The 26,138-nt window shown below is 32.7% G+C and overlaps 3 protein-coding genes across 4 annotated transcripts in view; 2 read left to right on the forward strand and 1 right to left on the reverse strand.

The window, feature by feature from the left end:
- The first annotated feature begins 506 nt into the window (after nucleotides 1–506).
- Nucleotides 507–6,266, forward strand: LOC124834734 (wax ester synthase/diacylglycerol acyltransferase 4-like). 2 transcript variants are annotated; one of them, XM_088111666.1, is made up of 6 exons: nucleotides 507–652; nucleotides 759–961; nucleotides 2,907–3,479; nucleotides 4,054–4,410; nucleotides 4,484–4,621; nucleotides 5,923–6,266. In XM_088111666.1, exons 2-6 carry the CDS (start codon nucleotides 770–772, stop codon nucleotides 6,070–6,072), a joined length of 1,410 nt encoding a protein of 469 aa, XP_087967792.1. In that variant the 5' UTR covers nucleotides 507–652; nucleotides 759–769; the 3' UTR covers nucleotides 6,073–6,266. The 2 variants fall into 2 exon arrangements, with proteins under 2 accessions (XP_087967792.1, XP_047165464.1); XM_047309508.2 differs by lacking the exon at nucleotides 507–652 and having other exon boundaries at nucleotides 687–961.
- Nucleotides 6,267–9,552: 3,286 nt separating this feature from the next.
- LOC148200386 (uncharacterized) lies at nucleotides 9,553–9,909 on the forward strand. Its single transcript, XM_088112922.1, has one exon. The coding sequence runs from the start codon at nucleotides 9,553–9,555 to the stop codon at nucleotides 9,907–9,909; it is 357 nt and encodes a 118-aa protein (XP_087969048.1).
- Nucleotides 9,910–16,655: 6,746 nt separating this feature from the next.
- LOC124822599 (ultraviolet-B receptor UVR8-like) overlaps nucleotides 16,656–26,138 on the reverse strand; it is a 28,676-nt gene continuing 19,193 nt past the window's right edge. The window contains exons 9-11 of the mRNA XM_088113370.1: nucleotides 18,746–18,859; nucleotides 18,404–18,460; nucleotides 16,656–17,117 (exon numbers count right to left, since the gene is read on the reverse strand). Coding sequence (XP_087969496.1) covers nucleotides 16,920–17,117; nucleotides 18,404–18,460; nucleotides 18,746–18,859 — 369 coding nt within the window. The 3' untranslated portion in view covers nucleotides 16,656–16,919. The remainder of the gene's footprint in view (nucleotides 17,118–18,403; nucleotides 18,461–18,745; nucleotides 18,860–26,138) is intronic.

The following is a 26,138-nucleotide window of genomic DNA, read 5'->3' on the forward strand; positions in this document are numbered from 1 at the left end:
GTAATTTAATAAAATAAAAAATAATTCAATTTAGTTGATCTGAACTAATTTTCAATTCAATTTAGATGAATTAATTCTTTTTTTTCACAATAGTTTTTAACAATTTAATTTAGTGCAATTCCTTTACCCACTCCTAATTTTCATAATTTCAGAGAAGATGATTACTGTGCGGATAATTTGACTTTTCTTGAATTAAAAAATAAAATTTAATATAAATGATACTGTAGTATATGGATAGTTTTTTATTTTTTTAATAATGTGTTTCAACGTTTTATATTTAGAGTTGTTGATTTTTTTCATGTATGAGTTTGGTTTAGTTTCAATATTTGTTTTCGTATTTCTTTAATATTAATTTTTATATAATAATAAATGACTAATATATTTTTATATGTCAGTTTTAACTAAAATTTCAAGGTATATATGATGTCCAATAGAAGTTTATATATATAAAAAAAAATTACGAGTTTTATTCTGTTCCTATATGTTACGCCACCCTTTCCTCATTTTTGCTGTGTCCAAAATGAATGGTCTGACAGAGTAAGAATTGAATGCTTAAAGCTACCACAAATTCTATAATTTTCGTAAACATTATGGAACCGTCGAAGGGTGGGAGTGATAGTTGTGCGACCATTAAAGAGGACGAAACAAACTGGTCAGATATTTTATTAATTTCCCTCACACATTTCTCTCTCTTGTTTTAAATATGTTGCCTCTTCCCATGAATCTCAACAACAAAAGTTTTCCTTGGTTGGTTTAAGGTGAAGAAGGAATGGAAGCAATCAGCGAGGAAGAGATTATGGAGCCAGTGAGTCCAACAGGGCAATACTTGACAAGCTCTTCACTCAGTATTTACATTCTTGCTGTCATGGAAACTCAGCTTCCCATTATCGATGACTCTCAAACTCTCCCACTTCTTCACAATCTCTTCCTTCCCATCAACCCTCGTTTCTCCTCTGTCATGGTAACCATCTTTTCACTTACATTTTTTATATTCTTCTCTTTTTTAATTACTCATTTTTATATCTTCAAATATATATTAAAAACTTTTTTTTTATTTTTAATGCATAACTAGTGAAGAATTTGGTATATATTATGTAATATGTCTTGTAGATCAAACACCTATTTTTTCTTTCTCGGGAAGTATATTTTTAATAGAGTATTTTTGTGGCAAATTTCCTGCATCTATCATAACATGCGTTTCTGTCACTCACAACACTGGCTTCCAACTTTAACTTTAAGATCTAGATAAGTTCCACCACTCAGGTGGTAAAGTAATTTTTTTTTTCCAAAAAGTGCTAACAAAATGAAAAATGTGTTTATTGCAATTTAGTTTATCTGAATATTAAAACAAAAATCTAATATATAAGTAAGTTAATTAAATTTAGGCTTAATTACATGGATAATTTTCACTTTGGAGACACTCTGTCAATTTGGTTTCCATTTCTAAAATTTTTTTAATTCCGTTTCTAAATTCATTATGTGTCAACCATACATACGAAGACCTCGGTAAGTCAGATCAAGTTATCTGGATTTTTCATCTAGAGTTCTTCATGTATTTTACTAAATTAATTGGACTTTCCACCGAACTATTTGACTTTTTGATGCATTTTATCGAGCTCTAGGGATGTCTTGTTGAGCTATTTGACTTCTCTATATATTTTATTGAGTTTTATGTATGTCTAACTAAGCTATTTTAGTTCTTCATGCACTTAGTCGAGCTCTAACTATTTGAGTTCTCTATGCGCTCAGTCGAACTCTCTGACTACCTTGGTGACCTCTCAACGCTTTGTTTTTTACTTTTCTTATTCAAATTTTTACATAAAAAAATCCTTAATTATGTGTGACAGTTTGTATAAATTATCACGAAAGCATGCCTAATAAGTTAGCATTGATGATTTAAACCACGTTAACAAAAAAAAGATTGATTACTACACATTACTAAACTTGGAGATGAAAAAACGAAAACAAAATTAACACATTTGGGACCAAAGTAGAGACCATCCAATAATTAAGCTTAAATTTAAAAACAAAATCGTGTGCATGTATGTAAATATAAGGGTAGGAACCCATTTAATAGAAATGAATTTCCATCGACTTTAAAAATTCTTTCTTTAAAGTGCCTTTAATGCATAGGTATCCATATAGCATCTGCGTAAAGGCCGGCATGACTAGCCTTCCTAAGTTATGAAGAAACCTTCCTAAATTGAGCCATGTTACCCATTCCCCTGCCCATTCTTTAGCCAAAATACATGCCTCTAATTACACTACCCAAAGTAAATTATACTTACACTTACACATTGCCTTCAACTTCTCTATGCCACACCTACCCATTACATAAATGACACCACAAATTATCTAATGTAAAATATTTAACATACATTAATTTATGTAGAATTATTTAAAGTGATCCGATGAAATATGACATAATAAATCCAACCAACATTATTAATTAAGATATATTTTAATATTATATTAAGATGTGATTTTAACTAAATCATCTTTACAAAATTACTATTGTGATTTATACCGAATAAATTAATCTTATTTCTTTTCAAGAAATCCCCACACCATTTATTATATACCATCATTTTGCTTCATAGTTATTTCTCCACCAACGTTTTCTCTCACACAAACCATGGTATTCTTGTATGAGTCTAATATGATAGTTAATGTGATGGAAAAAAAGGGAGAAACAAAATAAAGTGAAAATAAGATGAAAAAGAAGATAACTAGTTACAGACACATACTTTTAATCAAATCAAAAGAAAATGTGCTGTTATGCATGCACTATATATGTATAAAATATACATAATTGATTTGATTAGGCATGTATGTACCCTTTTGCTGTTATTGCCTCCAAGACAAAAAAAAAAAAAAGAAAAACTGACTATGGATTTGAACAATAGATCAGGGACAAAAATGGAGATAAAAAGTGGAAGAAAGTTGAAGTGAAGCTTGAGGATCATATCAAAGTTCCTACATTTGAAAGTGGCAATAACTCTTCAAACTTGTTATATGATGAGTATCTTGATGAATACATGTCAAAAATAGCTGTGGAACACTTGCCACAACATAGACCCTTATGGGAACTTCACATTGTAAAGTACCCTACAAGCAAAGGCATGGGAACCTTGGTGTTCAAACTCCACCATGCCCTAGGGGATGGTTTCTCTCTCATGGGTGCCCTTCTTTCATGCATGGAAAGAGCTGACAAAGTCTCTCTACCCTTCACACTCCCATCAAGCCAAACACCCAAAACACCAATGTCTAACACCAAAGGGCTGTTCAAGAGATTGCCCTCCGTTTTTCTTCGTACTCTTTCCGATTTTGGATGGAGCTTGTTGAAGAGTAACTTGATTGAAGATGACCAAACCCCCATTAGATCTGCTGCTGAAGACACCAAGACAAGACATATCAACATCTCCGATGTTTCTTTCTCCTTCGATCTTATCAAGGAAGTCAAATCTAAACTTGGAGTGGTAGGTCAAATCTTTCTAAACTTTCATATATCATCAAGTTCATTATTACACAGCTTTTAGGATAATAAATCTCACTTCCATATATCCATGTTTTTCGTAACTTAATTACCTTTTAATTCTCTTTAAAACTTGATTATTTTTGACGCAAAACACGCGATATAATTGTTAAAAAATGAATTTTTATATTTAAAAACAAATTAACAAAAAAAATAGTAAATATAAAGTAGGTGTAAAAATTTATTGGGTACGAAAAAGATTAATTATGGCTTTATTATTATTTATTATTATTGTGGACTTTTGTCTTTCTCAACTTTGGCAAATTGGTCTCCTAACTTAATAGTGAAAACTTCAGTTTTGTTAATTTAATGATAATATACATATTGATGTGACATTACACATTGGTGGCAATGTATATAAATATTAAATGAGATTATAACAATTGAATTAGCATTGAAAAGTAGGAAAATCCAATTAGAAATGTATTTTTTAAGCAACCATGTGTCTAAATATGTTTAGCAAGTGTATTAATTATGTTTATTTTTGTTGGATAATGGTGTTATGGACATGAGGACAGAGCATAAATGATGTGCTTTCTGGGGTAATATTCTTTGGAATTAGGCTATACATGGAAGAAATGAGTGAGAAATCAAGGGAGGGTCATTCCACAGCACTGGTTCTGCTGAACACCAGAAACATTGAAGGGTACAAATCTATAAAGGAAATGGTGGAAAAGAGAAATAGCAATTCTGCATGGGGAAATCAATATGCCTTTTTGCATGTTCCAATTCCACAACTCACTGATTCCAAATATGCAAATCCTCTTCACTTTATTTTTGAAGCACATAAAGAGATAGCTAAAAAGAAAACTTCTTTCGCCACTCCTCTCACTGCCATGCTTCTCGATACACTCAGAAAACTAAGAGGAACTGAGGTAAAAAAATTGTAAAAAAGAAAATATTTTCCATAATAATGATTATGATCATCCTCTTGTGACTTTGTATCAGGCTGCAGCTAAATACTTGTACTCAACCTTGAGAAACTCAAGCACAACAATCTCAAATATGATTGGACCAGTGGAACAAATGGCTGTGGCTAATATTCCAATCAAAGGATTTTATTTCATGGTGGCTGGTTCACCTGAGGTATGTCTGGATTTTATTATTGTTCTTCATCTGTGTCAGTAATATCTTTTTTTAGTTAGATTTTTAATTTATTTTTTTAGTGTTATTTTTACTGAATTTTAAAATATATAATCTTAAATTTTTTAATGTATTTCAAAACATTAAGATCAATATTTATTAATATTTTTTAGCAATTTCAAAAGTTGACAGATAATTTTTTTTCCACATAAATCCTAGTTTTTCCCAAGAACATACACGTGTTCCAGACATTGCTTTCTGCATTTACTAGCGACAATTAATGAATGGTGTGTATGTGGGTTTTGTTAGGTTGCACATCAATGCATGTCAACCAATAACATAGACCTAGCCCCCACATATTAATTAAAAGGTGACAGAAATTTATTGACTGATTAAACTAATATTTCTGTCTCTTTTCTATTATCATTTAATGTTTAATATAATATTAATGATGTTTTTTTATCAGTAGTATATTCTTACTTTTAATTTACAGCATCATAAGTAAATTTACTTAAAATTAGTAAAAAAAATTATATCTTCAGTTCTTCTATTACATTATTATAAAATTTCTGTGATCTTATTTATAAGAAACATGATAATATCAAGGTTTCAATGCAAAAAAGTACACATTTTTTTATGTCAAATATAAAAAGTAAAATTATAATAAATATCAAATTAAAATATCAAATAAAAAATTGAATAAATGTTAAATAATTATAAAATATAGTAAAAATAATTTGATTTAATAAAATTAAGAATTATATTTTTAAAATCGAATGAAATCATATAAAAAGATGTGTAATAATAGAAAAATATCTTAGAAATAAAAGTAAATTTTGTAGGATTATACACATTAAATATTAAGAGAGAATACTCTGGAAAGAGATGTTATTCACTGTACAAAGGATTTATATGATTAAATACTTGAAGTTAAAAATTAAATTTTTTTACATAAAAACTAAATAAATATATTAAGTAGACAGAATAATTAAATGAGTATTAAAAAATATAAAAGAATTATTTATAAGTTTTCAACTTTTCTTTGATATTTTGCTAATATATATATATATATATAATTGTTTTTTCGATTAATTAATCAAAGTAGATCATTTCACGAGAATGATTTTGTTCAATTAAATTGTGTAGTTATATTTTTTTATTAATTAAAGAAAAAGAATTCTAATTTTATTAATATACATTGAAGTAATTTTTTCCTTTTTAACATTTTCTTTTCACTCGTTCTAGTTTGCTATCACTGTTTGATATTTGTTTACATTTTGAAAGAAAACATTTGATGGTTGCAGAGTCTGACCATGACAATCATGAGTTACATGGGAAAGATAAGAATTGCATTTGGAGTAGAAAAAGACTTTATCGATAAGCAATTGTTCAAGTCTTCTCTGGAAAATTCTCTTCAGATTATCATAAAAGCAGCAAGACAGATTAAGGCATAAAATCAAATATATGCATGCATGCACTATTATTCTTATTCATATTTTTTACTTTATTTATTTAATTGTGCTGTAATGATTCTGTAATATGATTTTGATTGTGGGTGTGAAATGTATTTATATTGAACTGGAACTGTATCACTACCAGAATGTATAAGTGTTTTGTTTTTTTAATTCCAAGCATAATTTCAAAAGTACCATGGAAAAGTTTTGTTTTTAATTACTGCATTTAATAGAAAATGAGTTTTTAACTCTATTTCGTCTTAAAACTTAATTATTTTTTTGTTTTAAACTATATGTTATTAATATACAATTTTGTTGGTTAATATATTAGTAAAACCTAGCTAACAACTTCATCCAATTTAAAATAACTAATTCAAATATACGAATTAAGTATTGTAGAAGATATTAGCTTATACTGAAATTAACAGTTAATTTGTTCATCACATCGTTAATAACATTACAAAATACACATAAACATAAAAAGTCTTTCAAATTAAAATATATATATATATATATATATAAACATCACATTGTCAAAGATTCGGATAATTAGACCTAAGTTGAAGGAAGCTATTTTCAACAAAAAAAGGTTGAATCAAGTCATATGTTCAAATATTTTTAAAATAAAATTGTCTTAAAAAATAAATTAAATTAATTTTTCAAATAAAAAAAATTATAATATAAGATATTTCAATTACTTAATCCAAACATATTATTTACGAAGTAAAGAAAATTCAATAGTGAATAATTTAAATATAATGTATTTTATTTTTTTAACATTACTAATTTTTTTTATCCAAACACAAGTTTAAGATTTTTTAGATTATATATCTTTTTCATTTGTCTCAGAGATAATGACATCTCTTTCATCGTCCTGAACAAAAAAATACACCTTACGTATTACTTCTTTATATCCTTTTGTTTTTTTTAATAGAACCATATCACAAAACAAATCAAGTATATATATTCAACTAATCTTTAAATAACCAAAAATAAAAAATAAAACAAACAAAAAATTCTAAATTTAAGAAAATAAAATTCCATAATTATGTTAAGACAAGATCGTTTAAAGAAACTAGAGTGTTTAGTAACTTGAGTTTCAAAGTTTAACAAACAACACTTAACGAAATATTAATTACAGAATATAACGACAAATGGTTAAAGGATAATACTGAATAAGTGTTTATCAGATATAACAATCTATCCATAGTATTGAACAAGATAAACATTTATAAAGAATATAACACTTAAAGTGAATTTTGTCTAAACACAAACAACGTTTGGTATAATGGAAACATAGTCCAAGTAATCATTGTGCTAAATGGTGATGCTTAGGAATCAATATCCAAACGTGTTAAGCCACTGTGCATCTGACAGAACGAATTGTCTAAGATACCAGGATCACGCACTAAATGTCATCAAATGATACATAACTATTCGATATCTCAAACATGTCTAATGCATAAACATAAAAAGACCAAATGCTATAGAACTCTTAACGGAGTGTTTAATCAACATTGTGCTTGAACAAGAGATATATCGTCTGAACAATATGACAAAGTGTCTAAGTGTTAGCTATGACTAAGCATAACCAAACGATGCACTAGACCTTAGACATCATTATGAAACATGCGTATAAAGTCTCCTTGAGGGTTATCAAAATTTGTGCTTGTAATCAAACACTAATTATGTTTGGATATTTAGAAGTGAATTAAAAAACTTATACTATTTAGCTCAATTGAGTTAAACGTTCTAGACAATTGTCTAGGGAAACTAGAAGTGGTTGAGAATACTTGTATACCAAGAGTGCTTAAACTCGTACTAGTCAGGATTGACTACGGGAACCAGGAGTTGCATTTAATACTTAGGAACCAGGAGTGGTTAATAATACTTGGAAACGAGGGGAGGTTGATAATACTTGGTGTATACTAGGAGTGATTTGTACTCATTTGTAATCTTTGAAAAATATTAGTGGAACCCCTTAAAAGTTCTTAAGGGAGACTGGACGTAGCTCAGGTTGAGTGAACCAGTATAAGAATACTTGTATCATTGCTTCCCTTATTTATAACATTTTCCTAAACCACTTTATTGAAAACATACGTCTAAGAGCTATTACAGACCGTCTAACCCCTACAATAGTTATTAAGTGTTGATTTGCGAAAGAGTTTAAAAGCACTATTCAAACCCCTTCCCCATTCTAGTGTTTTTTCTACATTTCAAATTCTACCCTTGTAGTTAGGACAACTCCTAAAACCGTTTCACAACTTCATTTGATATCTTATGTAAAAGGTTTCTTCCATAGTGTTGATAGGGGGAGCTATGTAAAGCTGAACTCATATCTCACATATGAGTTTTTGATGATGACAACATAAATGTTTTATAGTTTCTTGCACATGGCAAAATTGTTGTTTGTTTATATCTGTATATGTGCTTGAACTATCTGTGTTATGCATTCACTATTTACAAATGAATTTTTGGTGAAACACTTTACACATTACATATCTGTATGAATTAATCGATTACACAACTTGCTTAATATGTTAAATTCATCAGATATCAGTACATGCTTAACAGTGGCAAAACATCAAGTTTTAACCAATTACATTATGGATATAATCGATTAAAACTCGTAGTTATGCCTGCACATGTTTACTGAGTGCATTGATGTGTTTTGAATAGAAAAAGTTTTCAAAATGCTTAAGTTTGAAACTTATCTGATTACACTAATTTCTTAAGCGGTTAAATTGTGCATTGATTGAAAACCTTTTCCAAGAATAACCATAACTATCACAACAAACATATTTTTAAATACTATGACTTCCATGTTTTGGTTAACCGATTACATGCTCTGCTTAATCTGTTAAATGCTGAAAATGTAAATTTGTATAATAGCGTAATCGATTAAATTGCGTCAGAGTTGTGAAAATCTATAAATAGACGCATTGCTTCTGTTTTCAACAACTTTAATGAATCATATCTTTATGTACCCGACATTGTTTATTGACATTTATTACAAGAGCATCCTACTCTCTTCAAGAATCAAGAATTCATACATTTGGATATTTTCATCAAGATTCTTTGAAGAATTGAAGAGCTTACATTGGCTGGTCACTTTCTACACATCAAGGTGTACTGTACCAGATCTGTTTTTATTTGCAATCAAGTCTGATTGTTGTTCCCTGTTGCTGCTGGCCAAGAAGAAGGACTTAGAGGAGATCTTGTGACTTAGAGTGGGGTATCTCTAAGGGTTGACAAAAAGATAATTGTTCTTTCTGGGTATTTTTGCTATAAGTGATTTGGAGTTGTGAGGAGAGTACAGTAATTTTTAGAAAGTTACTCAAACTTTAATCGATTAGGTTTTCAGTATAATTGATCAAATCAATCTTGATGATATTTGTTTCTCAAAAAATTGGAGAAGGTGCTTCCACAAACAGATCACCTTTGTTTGAAGGAGAAAACTATCCCTTTTGGAAAATTCGAATGAAGATTTTCTTGGGATCAATTGATAAAGATGTATGGGATGTAGTGATAAATGGTCCATATGAGCCTGTTAAAGTGGTTAATGGCAAAACTGTGAAAAAGAATTTCACTAAATGGAATCTGGACGAGAGTAGAAGAGCTCATTATGATGTGAAGGTAAAGAACATCATTTCCTCGACACTAACTATGGATGAATTCTTCAGAGTATCAAATTGCACTTCAGCAAAGGAGATGTGGGATGTCCTAGAGGTTACTCGTGAAGGAACATATGAAGTTAGGAGGGCCAGGAAAAATTCTTTGATCCAAGAGTACAAAATGTTACGCATGAAGGCTGGAGAGAATATATATGATGTCTAGAAACGTTTTACTCACATTGTTAATCATCTAACTACTATTGGAAAATCATTTAACAAGGAGGAAATTAATATCAAGATTTTGAAGAGTTTGAACAGAAACTAACAACCAAAGGTTACTGCAATTTTAGAATCGAGGGATCTGACTACAATGAATATGGCCACCTTGTTTGGGAAGCTTAGGGAACATGAGTTTGAACTAGGAAGATTGAGGGAGGAAGAAGAAAGTGAGCAGAAACATTCAATTACCCTCAAGACTACAAGTAAACATAGTTCAAGAAAGCATGACTGTGATGCAGACTCAAATTCAGTACTGCCAGAAAAGGAAGTATTAAATATGATGGTAAAGAAGTTTTCAAGATTTATGAAATCTAGAAATCTAGAAATTTTGTATATGATTTTGCAAGGAATGCTAGAGGCAACAAAAGGAGAAGCAAGGTTGTCACTCCTACCTGCTATGAATGTGGCAAAGAAAACCATATAAAACCAAATTGTCTTATCTTGAAAATGAAGCAGAAAATTGATGAAAGATCAAATCAAGACAAAAGGAGGAGCAAGTGATTATATTGCCTAGGAAGAATGTGATTCAGGTTGCTCTTCAAGTGATGAAGATGATCAAAGTCTAAAAGAAGAGAATAACGTATGTCTCATGGTGGGCTCAGTGAACTCAGAAGGGAGTGGATGCAGTTTCAATGATTAACCAATGCACATAAGATATGATCAACTGCTGGATGCCTTTCAAGAACTACATGCAGAAGCCATGAGGCTCCAATACAAGGTTAATTGATTAAACAATGAGAAAAAGGATTTTGAATATAGGATAAATAACCTTGTTGATGATAATACTTGTTTGAAATTTGATCTTGATATTGCTTTACAGTCTATTAAAGATGCTAAAACTGAAGCGAAAATTGTTGTTAAAGACTATACTGATTGCCCTGCTTACCTAGAGAAAATTGACTATTTTACTAGAACATTATCTAAGTTTACTCTAGGCAAATAAAATTTGGAAGCAGTACTTGGTTCTCAAAGAAGGGCCATAAATAAACAAGGCATAGGTTACTTTGCAAAAAGTGAAAGAATTAATTCAAAGAAATTTGCTGATTTGAGTAAATCTTCCTTTGTTACATGTTTTTACTGCAATACTATTTGGCATATTTCAAAATCTTGTTATTTCAAGAAAGTTGGTATCCCCTAGGGAACATACAAGTGGATTCCTAAGAAACCAACTCCTACCACTAACATAAAAAGCCTTAAGTTCATTTGGGTACCTGCAACCAAACCTTATGATGCTTTCACAGGGAAGTAAAACAAACTGGAGGCATAAAGACTCAAGAAAGGCTTAAACAATGAATCAAATACTTCTTGAGGTCTGCAAGTGGTAACAAGATTTTATTTCTGTAAATCATGCATCATTTATTCAATGTAACATTCATATTGATGTATGTGATTGATCTATGCTGATTTGGTGTGATATCTTGTATGAAAACATGTTCTGCGAATTTTAATCGATTATATAAAGATATTAATCGATTACACTTTTCTCTGTATTTCACTGTTTTTCAAAAACTGAGATTAGTCACATTTTAATAGGTTAAAGTACTTATGTAATCGATTAATATTCATCATTGTTTGCTGTGATTGCTTTTTCTGTGTATTGATATGAACCAATCGGTTAAATACTTTGGACAATTGGTTAAGTCTAGAAGTTGGGCTTTTTCAAATATTCAAATTTTCAAATGGGCCTCTTTCAATACTTATTCAAATAGGTTAAAGAATTTAATCGATTAATTTGTTCTTTAGCTGTTTTAGAAACTAGATTCTAAACCCTATATGAGAGAGAGATTCTTTGTGTAACCCTGATTCTACAATGGCCTCTTCATCTTATTCTCACCGTGGTAAAAGAGCTGCACCATCTGTGAGGCGTGCCAGTCCCAATGGATGGATTAGTGATGAAGAAACTCTGTCAAAATTCATGTGCTACATGAAACTAATGGAGGTAACTTCTCACATGTTTTTGAATCTGCAATTCTTTAGAAATGAAGGGTTTCTATTTCAAGAGTGGCTAGCGTATCAAGGACTTGGAAAATTTGTTCAAATGACAGGGCTACTATCCAAACCTTGTAGAAGTGTTCTATGCAAATCTGAAAGTTGAAAAAAGTTTCATCTGCTCAAGAGTGAAAGGCATTAATGTCAAAATTGATGAAGAAATGAGGACTTCTTTTGTTGGTCTCAAAGCAGAGGGATACAGGTCACACTTAAGCACTTCTAATATAAGCAAAATGGACATCTATAAAGACTGTTTAAGATTTCCAAATAGGCCAAGGGCTTTCTCTCTTTTCCTGAATGGAGGCATGAAAAGAGAAGAAAGATTATGTGCATTTGTACTAGCTTGGATAATATTACCTGGAAAAGGTAATCATGATCGGTTAACAACTAAAGATGTATATTTGATCCATGCCGTGAGAACCAGAATACCAACTAACTAGGTATCAGTCATTAGTGATCATATGATCAACATAGCAAAACTACATACACATTGTCTGCCTTATGGTGTATCCATAAGCAATGTGTTAAGGCAATATCACATTGATATCACTGGTGAAGTCAAATTGGGATGCAACAAAGGTGAATGAAATATGGAAACCAACACTACACCATATAAGACTAAAGAAAAATGAAGATGGTTGGGTATTCAAGGATGAGCGTTTGCCTATAATGGAAGAAACTATACCTTCAAGTGTCGATGAAACTCCGTATAGTTTCATGCCAAAAATTGAGTTTGAAAAATTTGTTGTAGATCAGTTCCAAAGACATTCAACAAAGCTCTCAAAAATTGAAAAATCGGTGACCAGAATTCACAGGAAAATAGATGAAGCATTGGAAAACAATGTTTTTGGAAAATCTTCAGAGGATGGTACAAATGATATTGAGGACCAAACGGAAGACGAGTTTATGGAAATCTCAGACTTAGATTAGGAAATATAGTCTAGATTAGGTCCTGTTTTGGTTCTGATTTTGTTTTTGATTGGATTATTGTAAATTTGGCCATAAGGCCTTATCTTCTGAACAATATTACTCTATTTCTATTTTGAGCTTTACTAGTTAAATGAAATATTATGTTTGATTTCATATGTTGTGTTTACTTGTTACATGCTTTCTGATCGAATGATTGGATGAAATCTGTGTGAATGATTGAATCTGTTGTGTATGAATGCAATATGATATTTTTACTGTCATATACATCATTGCTCATTCATACTCATTTGATATCTCAATTGCATCACAACTGTTGATTATTTCTGGACTAACACTCAACATCGTTGAGAAAAGTTGTGTTATGCAGGTTTGATACTGATTTTGAAAGCTGTAATGATCTTATCAGTGTTACTGAACACCTTCGCGAAATGTAATCGATTACAAAGGATATTTAATCGATTAACATTTGCCCAGCAAGATTTTAGTCGAATAGATTATGAACATAATCAATTAAAAATCGTTTCATTGGTTTGTATATTTATATCTGCTGAGGTAACTGCTTAACATGGTCAAACTGTTATTTTATAAAAATTGTTTCATTGGTTTGTATCTCATTATAAAATTAAGTAATATATCATCACAAACAAAAAAACTTAAATTTTAAAAAAATTATTATTTTTTAAATAATTATAAACAAAAATATTTATTTCAAATTAAATTTAAATAATTCAAATATTTATATAATTATAAATTCCTGATATTTCATTCAAAAAATTAACAAAATATCTTAAATTTTTTAAAAAAAGTTAAAAACTATAAAACAAATCAAACTATAATTTCTATAAAATTAAAAAATTCAAATAAATATTAAATATTTACAAACTAATTATTTCATTCAAAATAAATATAACTAATTCAAATATTTATGTAAATAATTAATAAAACAATTTAATTAAAATAAATATGAAAAAACTGTAAAAAATAATTCAAAACAATAAAATTTAATCAAAATATAAAAAAGTAATTAATTAAAATTGTTGAGATTGTTGATAGGGGGAGCAAAGGTTTTAGCTCAATCCACAATCTTAGTATTATCTGAGTTTTTTATGATGACAACACATAATTAATAACACAGGTATATTTTGTGTTACATGTTCCATATTTACATGTTATATGCTTTTGATAACTGTGTTAAATTTGTTCAAGCATATAAGAGAAGATGTTTGTGTTGTTCATTGCATATCATTGTGTTACATATGTGTTTTTATGTGTGAATGCATGACATTTGATGTTGAAAAGGAAAACCACAAGCACTTATGTTAAACATTAAATGTGCGACAAAACAACATTTTTAAGTCGACTTCATTATGGGGTGAATCGATTAAAACTCGTGTCTTTGCACAAACTATTTTCAAATGTGCTGTGAGAGTTTTCAAAGAGAAAGTTTTTCAAAACTATGCTTAACACTGTTGCATAATCGATTGCATGTGTGCTGTATTCGATTAAGTTAGTTATTGTTTTGAGATACCGTTAATGCTTGACATAACTGTCTAATGGTCATATTTTTTATTGTGTTGACCAAGCATTAAATGATAGTCGACTACATTAATTGCGCATTCAATTAATTGCAGTGATTGTTGGTAACTGTTATAACAGAATTGTTGTATTCGAATGCATTAGTAGTTAAGTCGATTAAAATGCGTCTGAGATGAGTTATTCTATAAATTGACGCAAATTTGATTTCTGTAAGAACTTTTGTGATTCTAACATTTTCATACCTTTTGCAGAAAGCTGTGATCTTACATAGAGTAAAGAAAAGCTCCAAGAAACAAGAGTGACCGTAGTGATCAACTACTTGTGATTTCTTGAAGAGCAAGATTGCTGTGTTTTTCAAAGGCTGATCAACTTGCACATTTGGGTGTCATTGAGAGATCAGATTTTACAATCTTTTGAAGATTGGTTTGAAGTTCCCTATTGTGATTACAGGAAGAAGAGCGTGCAATATTCTTGACTTTGAGAGTATCTCAAAGGGTTTAGACAACAGAAGAGGGGATTCTTATTGCTGATCTTGTTGTGTATTGTCTATATTTTGATTAGAGGGTTAGAGAAGTGTTTTATATTTTTGACGTGTAGTCGCTATAAAAGCCTTATTGTAATTGATCATTATAGTGCATTAGCTTCTTGGAAGGACACTAGATGTAGGCTTGACCGAACCCGTATAAAAACATAGTGTTTGAATTTTATCATCCCTACTCTCTTTATTTAATCGATTACGTTCTGCATTTATTCGATTAAATTTCCGCTGTATTGAAAATATTTTACCTTGCGATTCAAGAAAAGTATCAAGGCATCATTTTTGTGAAAATGATTTTAAAAATTTTTATTTTTACATTTCACCAATTCACCCCTCTCTCTTAGTGTGTGAGAAATTGAGCCCTTCTATTTTAATAAAAATAAATATAAAAACACTAAAAAAATAATTTAAAAACATTAAATTTAAACTTGAAATTTATGTAAAATTAAATCATTAAAATAAAATATAAAAAAATCAAATAATTAAATAGGATTTTGAAACGCGATATCGGATGTTGAAAACTGATTCGACTTCTATCGGATTTTGATATTCGATATAAACTTAATCAATTTTCAACATTTGATATAGTCTTTTCGTGTTTCAAAAACTGATTCAGTTATTCTAGTTGCAGATCAGTTATTACCTTGTCCAAAACACGTTGTAATCATTCAAATCCTAACTCTACAGTCTTATTCTATATCTAGAAAAATACTATAAAATTGAAAACAAATAAAACAAACCAAACGCATCAATCTTTGAGTAGCGAAATCAGAGGAAAGAAGAGCAACACAAATGGAGAACACGAAGAACAGTGTGTGTCTGAATCCACGAATGAAACGAAGTTCAACCTGCAAGAAGAAGAAGACAAAGTTGGCTGTGTGTGTCTGAAAACAAAGCAGAGAGTGGAAGCAGAGCAAAGAATGGAGGCAGAGATTACCGAGACGAAAGAAAGGATGAAAGGAGAGAAAGTGAAATCCAATGCAAAAAGAGAAAGTGAGTTCTACAAGAAATATGAAAGCGTGAACAATGAAGCAGAGAGAAAGCGGTTTTAAGAATCTTTAACTAGATTCTTTTTTGAGTTTCCCTAACAATTCAAGTTATATCATATTAAGAGAAAAGAAGGGGATGATAAAGAATAATTATCTCGTTGACGTAAAAGTAACTGATTCCTCTCATAATAATATTATATTAAATTTTATTGCATTATTTTAGAATAACACATTAATCTACAGTAAAATATTTTGTTTTTAATATAACAGAAAAAATACGGTATTAATCTAATAATTTTAATTTTAGTAATTCTATTGGACTGAATATGTGTTTTATCTTTATAATTATCATATATATTTTATTAAAGAAGAAACCAATATAGAGATATAATTAATCATAGAAAAATTACTAAAAATTTTAAATTTATAAAACCAAAGCAAAAAATAAAAAACTTCCTATAATTTAACTCCATTTTAACAAAATTAAAAATTTTGTACCCCAACTATAATTTTTTTTTCTTATCATACTAAAAACAAAATATGTAATACTTGTCACTAAGAAAAGACTGGGTTTTGAGAAACCAACAAATTTAAGTTAGTTGATGTATAGTTTTATTAAAAGAAAACTTAATGTCTCTATTGCATTCAAAGGCAATGTTTTAAATAAAAAAACGATCTTATGCCAGTAAAATATTTTAAGAAATGACATAAGAAAGTATTAAATAGTTATTACCAAAAGAAGATCATACCAAACTCAACACAACAGAGTTTCAAATGAGTGATTAGCCAGCATCATCCACTTCTTCAGCTTTTGCTTTATCTTATACCAGTAAGAAATAACACAAGAAAGTTTTAAAATGGTATATCTATTGAAGTTACTGGCAAAAGAAGATCATTCCAAACTCAAGACAACAGAGTTTGAAATGAGTGAGTGATTAGCCTTTTGGTTTATCTTTATGATTTATGAATGAGTTAAGATGATCTGTTTTTCCATTGTACTATTGCCAAGGTATGTCTGCCACCACAGGCAACAAGTTTGGCTATCCAATGTCCCTCAGCTTCAGTGGCAGTGAGGTTGTGTGGAGGAGGAAGGTTTATAGGTACCTCCATTGGTTGACCAGTCGTCACTTTCCTACCATATCCAAGACGTCCATGGTCACCTCTACCAAACTGCAAACAGTTCAACCCAACAAATAATATGCTTAAATCACTGTTTTTTAATTCATTCAAAATCTCCATTTTCTTAATGCACACTAGCAAGAACAAAGAAGAAAAGAAGAGTCCAGATTCTATACTGGGTTTTTTGATATTGTTCTCTGCTGGGCATTAACAATACATTGGTACTTTAAAAATCTTTTTATATATTTTAAAACATCAAAATCAGTGTCTATTAGTATATATTTTTAAGGTACAGCAGAGGATCAGCACAGCAAAAATCCAATAGAGAATCCAAATTCAAAAGAGAAGAGAACAAGAGGATACTGAATTTCAAGTGTTTATATTTTCAGACATGTATCACAATACATCACTACTGACTGCCTAACATAAAACACAAAACCACACATTTTAAGGATAGGTTGAATTGCAATGTTGAACCCTTTAGTTAGTGATAAGGGATTCCAGTTCTCCTATTTTTCTTGTGATTATAGTCATTCCATTTTGGAAAATCACAACTTTTGGTTCAATCTTTAATATTTAATTTTGCATACGTTTTATTTCTTTTATTTTGGTCCAATTGAACATTAGATCTAGCATGTTCAGTCAAAGTCCTAAACAAATACTTTAACTGTCACTTATTAAAACCTGAAAATAAGACAAATAATGGTAAAACGTGTTCAGTCATTCTGAACTTTGTAAATTCAGTTTTAATCTGTAAAAAATTTTGTCCATTTTTAATAATACTTAATTTTGAAAGGAATCAATGTTAGTCCTTGGTGATTTAAATAACGCTAAATAAGAAAAATGGCTTAGTGTTTGAAGAACCAAAAGTAGTGCATTTAAAAATAAAGGAAAAAAAGGCTGGCTTAGTTACCTTTTAGTTATATTATTCATTCATTTGTTTATTCTTGTTCAATTTAATCCCTTTCTTAATAAAAGATTCAATCAAGTATCTAAATTTTAAATATATAAGTGTTAACTATTTAATATTCAATCAGGTCCCTCAAATTTTTAAAATAAAACAGTAAGGCTCTTTCGTGTGTTGAAATTGATATATGGATTTTATAAACTGTCTATATGGGAATTAAAATCTACAGTATTTGTTTACTAACTATTTTAATGTTAATTGGGTTAAAATTGATCACAATATTACGTTTTAAAAGATTGAAAGACTTAATGGAATATTTTACCAATAAGAAGACAAAATTGAATAATTAATATATTAAATCTGTTTTTGAATGATTCTATATGACCAAATCATAGAAAAGAGAAACAAAGATGGCATAGAAAATACTTACAGAAAACATGCGGCCATCGCGGGTTAATGCCACTGAGTGAGTACCTCCACAAGATACCTGACAACAAATCAATAATCTTCATATCAGAAAAATGATTACCCATAAAATTTCCTCCCTTAAAGTGTCATGATTAGTACAAGATATGAAGCAACAACAGGTTCATGTGATGTGAGAAGTTAAATATACATCTTCAGAATTAAAATAGTTTTAGATATTTTGGTTCTTCATTTTGGAGCATCAATGATGTCAAAGTTAAAGGCTAGAAATTTTTTGTCGACATTACCAAGCCATGACACTAATGCACTATGTTTTGTTAGTGTAGAAAGAAAAAAAAAAAAGTACCTGCACAATATCTTCTCCAGCCAAAAGTTGAACCTTCTGGGGTACCATTTTACTGCTCTTGTCACTATCACCAAACCCAAGCCTGCCATGTTCCCCCCTTCCCCAGCCATATACCTGAAATGATGTTAACAAAGATAAAATTATAGCCAAATCACCACAAAAATATTAACAGAAACAAAAAGACCAGACAGAAGGAAAGAGTGGTAGTATTAAGTATCAAATATCAACAAAGAAACAAAAAGACAACTGAAAGGTATGGCCCCTCTTACTCCTTTACTACATAGGAACCTATAACTCCATGGAGAATGACCACTTGCATCCAATGGGCTTGTGATATGTTCAAGGGAAACATTTATGTTAGAAGAAATAAGAGGGACAGACGGGTTGGGTTTGTTGTATCAGACTATTATACAGTCTGTTTGGAAGGATGTTTTCTTTAGTTTTCGTCATTCTTGGTATTCCTGTAAAGAGATAGGTGAGGAGAGTCTGGTCCTCTCGAAAGACCAAAGGACTGTGTTGTGTTTGGTTCCTCCTCATTGGTGAAATCCTTTGGTGTTGTTCTAATAAAGACTCCAAGATTTTGTGGGTTTATTTGTATCAGGTCTGAATACCTATCAGCTTGCAATTTAGAGGAAGAGGAACAAGGGACAGAGTTTCATTCGGTAAAGCTGCACACTTAGTTAACAAGTAAACTGGGGTGAATGTGATGCATAACAAGGCCCAACGTGGAATGGTTTGCATAAGATGAATATTATGGGAAAGTTAGAAGAAGACAACTGACTCGAGGGACTAGAACTAATCAGGCAACAAAAGTAAACGGGATTTGTTAGGAACCCATAATTGAAAAGAGAAAGAAGAGTAATAGTCTTTATTTTATAGACCAAAAAGAACACACAAATAGGAGACCACTCTCTCCTCCAAGGGTTTCCCCTTCACAAAGAGCTAAAGCTCAATCTACAAAATTATCCAAAAGTGCCTAGCCTACCAGGACCTCCAACTATATAAAGGAAACCTCACTCACCCTAAAAAAATAACTAACAACTACTCCTTAATTTGTTTCCTCCTATCATACACATTATATCCTATCATTACACGCCGCTATAGAACAACCTTGTCCTCAAGGTTGGAACAGTGAAGCTTGATCCCATGGCTACAGCCTGCAATTTCAGATCTGGAGGCTTGGGTGGTGGTTGACATGAGAGTGGCTTTTGTATACCAGATTCTTAACCCAGTAATGTGGAATCCCAAAATTCCAATGTCATTGATGTTCCAATCATTATCACTGTTAGGATATTTATCCTATTTTATCATCATTATAGTGTGTCAAGGGTTACCCTATTTATCATGATTATATTGTGTCTAGGATTACTCTATTTATTATGTACTTTTGTATCAATTTATTCTTATAAATAAAAGATCATGAGAGGCATCAATCAAGCCCTCTAGAATTATTTTACAGTTTAATTCTCAAGTTGGTATCAGAGCAGGTCGATCCCGCTCTGGTTTCTGTCTCGTAATATCTGTCCGGCGCCACAGTCTGTCGCCGCCCGTCACCGTCCGCCACTGCCCGCCGCCGGCCACCGTCGTCCGTCGCCGGCCACCGTCATCCATCGCTATCACAGTTCCGTTCGTCTAAACCCTTAGGGTTTTCTTGTTCCTCGCTGGTACTATTCGTCTTCTTCAGAAATGGCGTCTCGCAGTACTCTTTCCTTCTCCGGAAGTCCATCAATTACCTCCGAGAAGCTAAATGGAAAAAATTATCTATCATGGTCTGCTGCCGTTGAAATGTGGTTCCTTGGCCAAGGGCATTATGACCACCTTGAGCGAGATGGAAGCCATGCGCCTACTGAAAAAGCTGATCAGTGGAAACAAGCAGATTTCTAGTTGTGTGCCCTGTTATGGCAATCAGTGGAACACAAACTTCTTGTATCTTTGAGGGCTTCCAAAACTTGTCACTCCTTTTGGAAGAAAGCCCAAAGCATTTATGCCAACGATATTCAACGTCTCTATGACACTAAGAACAAGCTTGCATCTCTTAAAATGGCAGACCATGATATGGTGTCCTTCATGGCTGAAGCCCAATCTGCTGTCGAAGAACTCAGGATGTTTTTGGAAGTGGACCCATTAGAGGATATAAAAAGAAACAAGACAAATTTTACATGGTGTTGATCCTTCGTGCCCTACATCCCGATTTTGATTATTTCAGAGATCAACTTCTAACTAGTCATGAGGTCCCCTCTATGGAAACATTGACCACTCGTCTTCTGCGTGTCCCGGTACCTCAAACTCAAGAAGCACATGAACTAGTGGAACCATCTGTCATGGTTGCTACACGAGGAAGAGGAGGACGTGGCACTAGAGGAGGAGGACGAGGAGGTCGGGGACGTCCTCAATGCACATACTGTAAAAAGATGGGTCATACTCAAGAGAATTGCTACTCCTTACATGGTTTCCCTTCCAAAACCGCCAATATTTCGAAGACTGAAACTTCCACTTCTACTTCTATGATTTCTGAGGATGAATATCAAGAGTATTTAAGGTTAAAGTCTAACAGCTTGGCACAACCATCTCAATCTCCCAGTACATCAACAGCCTGCGTTTCTCAATCTATGCAAGGTCAAAATTCATGGGTAATTGACTCAGGTGCTTATGATCACATTTATGGTAATACCTCTTTGTTTTCATCTATTTCCTTTCGAGAAAAACCTCATTTCATAACCCTTGCAAATGGATCTAAAACTTCCTCCAAAGGAGTCGGTCATGTTTCTTTGTCTCCCTCCCTCAATCTCAACTCTGTCCTTTTTGTCCCTAATTGTCCTTTTAATTTAATTTCCCTAAGCCAGTTGACCAAAATGTTAAATTGTTCAATAACCTTTGATCATAAATCTTTTGTTATACAGAAGCGTGATTCGGGGAGACAGATTGGAGAAGGTGGTGGATTATACCATTTTGGATCTCGTCCAAGGGTGTCCTGTGTTGCCGCTCCTAATCCTAAAGTGCTACATGATCGACTTGGCCATCCTCATTTGTCCAAATTAAAAAATATGTGTCCTGAACTTAGTGGTCTCCAAACCTTAGAATGTGAGTCATGTCAATTAGGAAAACATGTTAGATCTTCCTTTCCTAAAAGGTCTCAATCAATATGTAATTCTAGTTTTTCCATCATTCATTCTGATATATGGGGACCTAGTCGTATCTACTCCTTTGGTTTTAGATATTTTGTTACCTTTATTGATGAATATTCAAGATGTACTTGGGTTTATCTTATGAAAAATCGTTCTGAATTGTTAGCTATCTTTACATCTCTTTTGAATGAAATCAAGAATCAATTTGGTCAAGTAATCAAAATATTAAGAAGTGATAATGCAAAAGAGTATTTTTCATCCTCCTTTTCTGCCATCTTGAGTTCCCATGGTATCTTACATCAGTCTACTTGTCCTCATACACCGCAACAAAATGGTATAGCAGAACGAAAAAATAGACACTTGGTTGAAACTGCTCGTACCTTTTGCTTGGTGCCCAGATTCCTGTCCATCATTGGGGAGATGCCATCTTAACTGCATGTCATCTTATTAATAGGATGCCCTCCTCGTCTCTTGATAATAAAGTCCCTTTCTCTATTTTGTTTCCTAATAATCCTCTCTTTCATACATCTCCCCGAGTGTTTGGCTGTGTATGTTTTGTTCATGACATGTCTCCAGATCTAGACAAACTCTCCGCTCGCGCTCTCAAATGTGTCTTTTTAGGCTATTCTCGACTTCAAAAAGGATATCGGTGTTACTCTCCTGAAACCAAGAAGTATTACATGTCTGCTAATGTCACATTCTTTGAACACACTCCTTACTTCTCTCCATCTGTTCAGGATGTTTCTATCCTTCAGCAGGTCCTTCCTATTCCAATGGCTGAGTCAAATAGCTCCACTGTCTCTGTCAATCCAAGTCTTGATCACAATCCTCCTCCACCTGTTTCTCCACATACTGAGGTCATCCTACACAGGGCCCCAATGGATAGTCCACCTCCCCAAGACAATGGTGAATCTCCTACTTCAGATTCTTCTCCCTCGTCACCTCCTCCCACGCCTCCTGGTGAAAATGATTCAGCATGGCCTATTGCCCTCAGAAAAGGTACTCGTTCCACTCGAAACCCTCATCCCATTTATAATTTTCTAAGCTATCATCGATTGTCGCCCTCCTATTTTTCTCTTTTATCCTTAGTGTCCTCTGTTGTTATACCCAAGAATGTGAAAGAAGCACTTGATCATCCTGGATGGCGACAAGCTATGATTGGAGAAATGCAGGCTCTTGACCACAGTAATACTTGGGAGTTGGTGCCCCTTCCCCCAGGCAAAAAGGCGGTTGGCTGTCGATGGGTGTATGCAGTTAAAGTTGGCCCTGATGGTGAAATTGATCGGTTCAAAGCTCAGCTTATTGCAAAAGGTTACACTCAGGTTTATGGTCTTGATTATTGTGACACTTTCTCTCCTGTAGCCAAGATGACTACTATTCGCCTCTTCTTTGCCATGACAGCCATTCGTCACTGGCCACTTCATCAATTGGATATCAAGAATGCCTTCTTACATGGTGATCTTGAGGAAGAAGTTTATATGGAGCAACCTCCTGGGTTTGTTGCTCAGGGGGAGTCTGGTATGGTATGCAAATTGCATCGATCTCTATATGGCCTCAAGCAATCCCCACATGCTTGGTTTGGAAAGTTTAGCTCCATTGTTCAAAAATTTGGACTAAAACGCAGTGAAGCAGACCATTCAGTTTTTTACTGTCATTCTTCTCTCGGGAAATGTGTTTACTTAATAGTATATGTTGATGATATTGTTATTACAGGAAATTGTTGGAATATCTCAACTAAAAGAGTACTTGTGTAGACATTTTCAAACCAAGGATCTTGGAAGTCTCAAATACTTCTTAGGCATTGAAGTAGCGCAATCAAAAGATGGAGTTGTAATCTCTTAAAGGAAGTATGTTCTTGATATATTACAAGAAACAGGCATGATTGATTATAGACCGGTAGACAGTCCCATGGACCCAAACCAGAAATTAAAGACAGAAGAAGGTGAATTATTCTCCGATCCAGAGAGGTATAGGAGGCTGGTTGGAAACCTGATTTATCTCACTATTACAAGGCCAGATCTATCCTTTGCAGTTGGAGTGGTTAGTCAGTTCATGCAGGCTCCATGTGTTGACCATTGGAATGCTCTCATTCGCATTCTAAGGTATGTAAAGAAGGCTCCCGGGCAAGGATTATTATATGAAGATAAAGGAAGCATTCAGGTCTCTGGGTATTGTGATGCAGATTGGGCAGGTTCACGTATTGATAGACGGTCTACTACAGGATATTGTGTTTTTCTGGGAGGAAACATTATTTCATGGAAAAGTAAGAAACAAAATGTAGTAGCTCGATCAACCGCTAAAGCCGAGTATAGGGCAATGGCGCACTAACATGTGAACTTATATGGGTGAAACAATTCCTTCAAGAGGTTAAATTCTGTGACATCCATACTATGAAGATGTATTGCGACAATCAAGCTGCTCTCCACATTGCATCAAATCCAGTGTTTCACGAGAGGACTAAACATATAGAAATTGATTGTCATTTTGTTCATGAAAAGCTGTTGCATAAAGAAATATGCACTGAGTTTATTGGGTCAAACGATCAACTCGCAGATGTATTGACCAAGTCACTAAGGGGTCCTCGGATTGAGTTTATTTGTTCCAAGCTTGGTACATACAATTTGTATGCTCCAGCTTGAGGGGGAGTGTTAGGATATTTATCCTATTTTATCATCATTATAGTGTGTCAAGGGTTACCCTATTTATCATGATTATATTGTGTCTAGGATTACTCTATTTATTATGTACTTTTGTATCAATTTATTCTTATAAATAGAAGATCATGAGAGGCATCAATCAAGCCCTCTAGAATTATTTTACAGGTTAATTCTCAAGTATCACATCTAAGTTCAAGCATAAATTCTTATTCATATTACATAAATCTGATTTTGGGAAAAATTGTTGCTTGGCTACATCTCCACCTTCAACTCTCTTTATTGTTGCATCCCCTTCCTCCTCCATCATACTATATTTTTCTGTTAAAAATCTCCCTTTTGTTTTGGTTTTTTCTTCCTTACAGAGGGTGTGATTCTTCATTGCTGGTCTTTCTTCCACAACTAGAGCAATTTGCATATCTCTAATTAAGTCCTTTAAACCATGTTGTGGCAACCAATTGTGAATGTTAGATTGCAGCCCTGCAAAGAAATATCCCTGCCATTGATCTTCTGGTGTTTTATTTGCTTGTGACTCCAATATCTTGAATACTTGGATGAATTTTTCCCCACTCTCAGTCCATGTTACTACTGCCAAACTCTCAAGTAAAACTCTCCGGGCATTTCCACCAGCCGTTGGCGCCAAGAAATTAAACCCACCCTCCTCAAGAATGCCAATATCTTTATGGATATAAAGAATATCCATGTCCCATAAACCATCATGTTGTGAATTATTACTAGGCAACACATCAATAGCATAACAAAATTCACCCCTATTGTTGTTTCCTACTCCAAATTCTTGAATTTAATCTTCCACCCTTTCTTGTTTAATTGTTGCCCATTTTCCAACAATGGCTTTCCGTTTCCTACCCCCACACTTTTCAAAAATGGTGCTGCATTCTCTGCCCCAACAACTCCTACAGAGGGGTTTAGAAAGATCTTCCCAAGAAAGGTTCTTGGATTTTTGTTGCTAGGTCGTGAACCCTTGGACTACATTTTCTTCCATGTTATTGCCTGTTGGGTGTACCCTTGTTGATCCTTTGATGTTCTTAACTTCAAAAACATTTGTTGCCCTTGTTGTTTGACCTTTGGTGTCATTCCCTTCAAATGTGGACAACTTCGCTCCTTCAACCCACGAGAAAAGTAGTACTTCCTCTTCTCTTTTTTGCTCCCAATTGATTGAATTTTCTCCTCCATCTAAGGGTTTCTTTGCTTTCTTGATATTTTGCAGACTATTTTTCTCAATATCCATCCCAGCTTTACCTCATTCACAGACCCTTGGCTATCCTCCAAACTTCTGTCTGACTTCTTGAAGTTTTTCATAAGAACTCCAATAATTTCCTTGAGTTCTTGCTGCCCATCTCTTAGCTCCTCAATTGCCCTTCCAAGAGTGGACAAGGAAACACCAGTGAGATGAGTACAGCAGGGAAAGAGGGGGCCAGTACTACAGGAATATTCAAGACTGGCAGTATTATGACAGGGGATAACCGTAGCAGAGGGATAAGAAACCTGCCTTACCCAGAATACATCTGAAGGAGAGAAGAGGAAATGTGTTTTCATTGTGGAGGTCCCTATAGTCCAAGCCATAGGTGCCCTGGAAGGAGTATCAAGATTTTG

Source organism: Vigna umbellata, chromosome 4, assembly GCF_029865625.1.
Source record: "Vigna umbellata cultivar VRB3 chromosome 4, Vumbellata_1.0, whole genome shotgun sequence".
NCBI lineage: Eukaryota > Viridiplantae > Streptophyta > Magnoliopsida > Fabales > Fabaceae > Vigna > Vigna umbellata.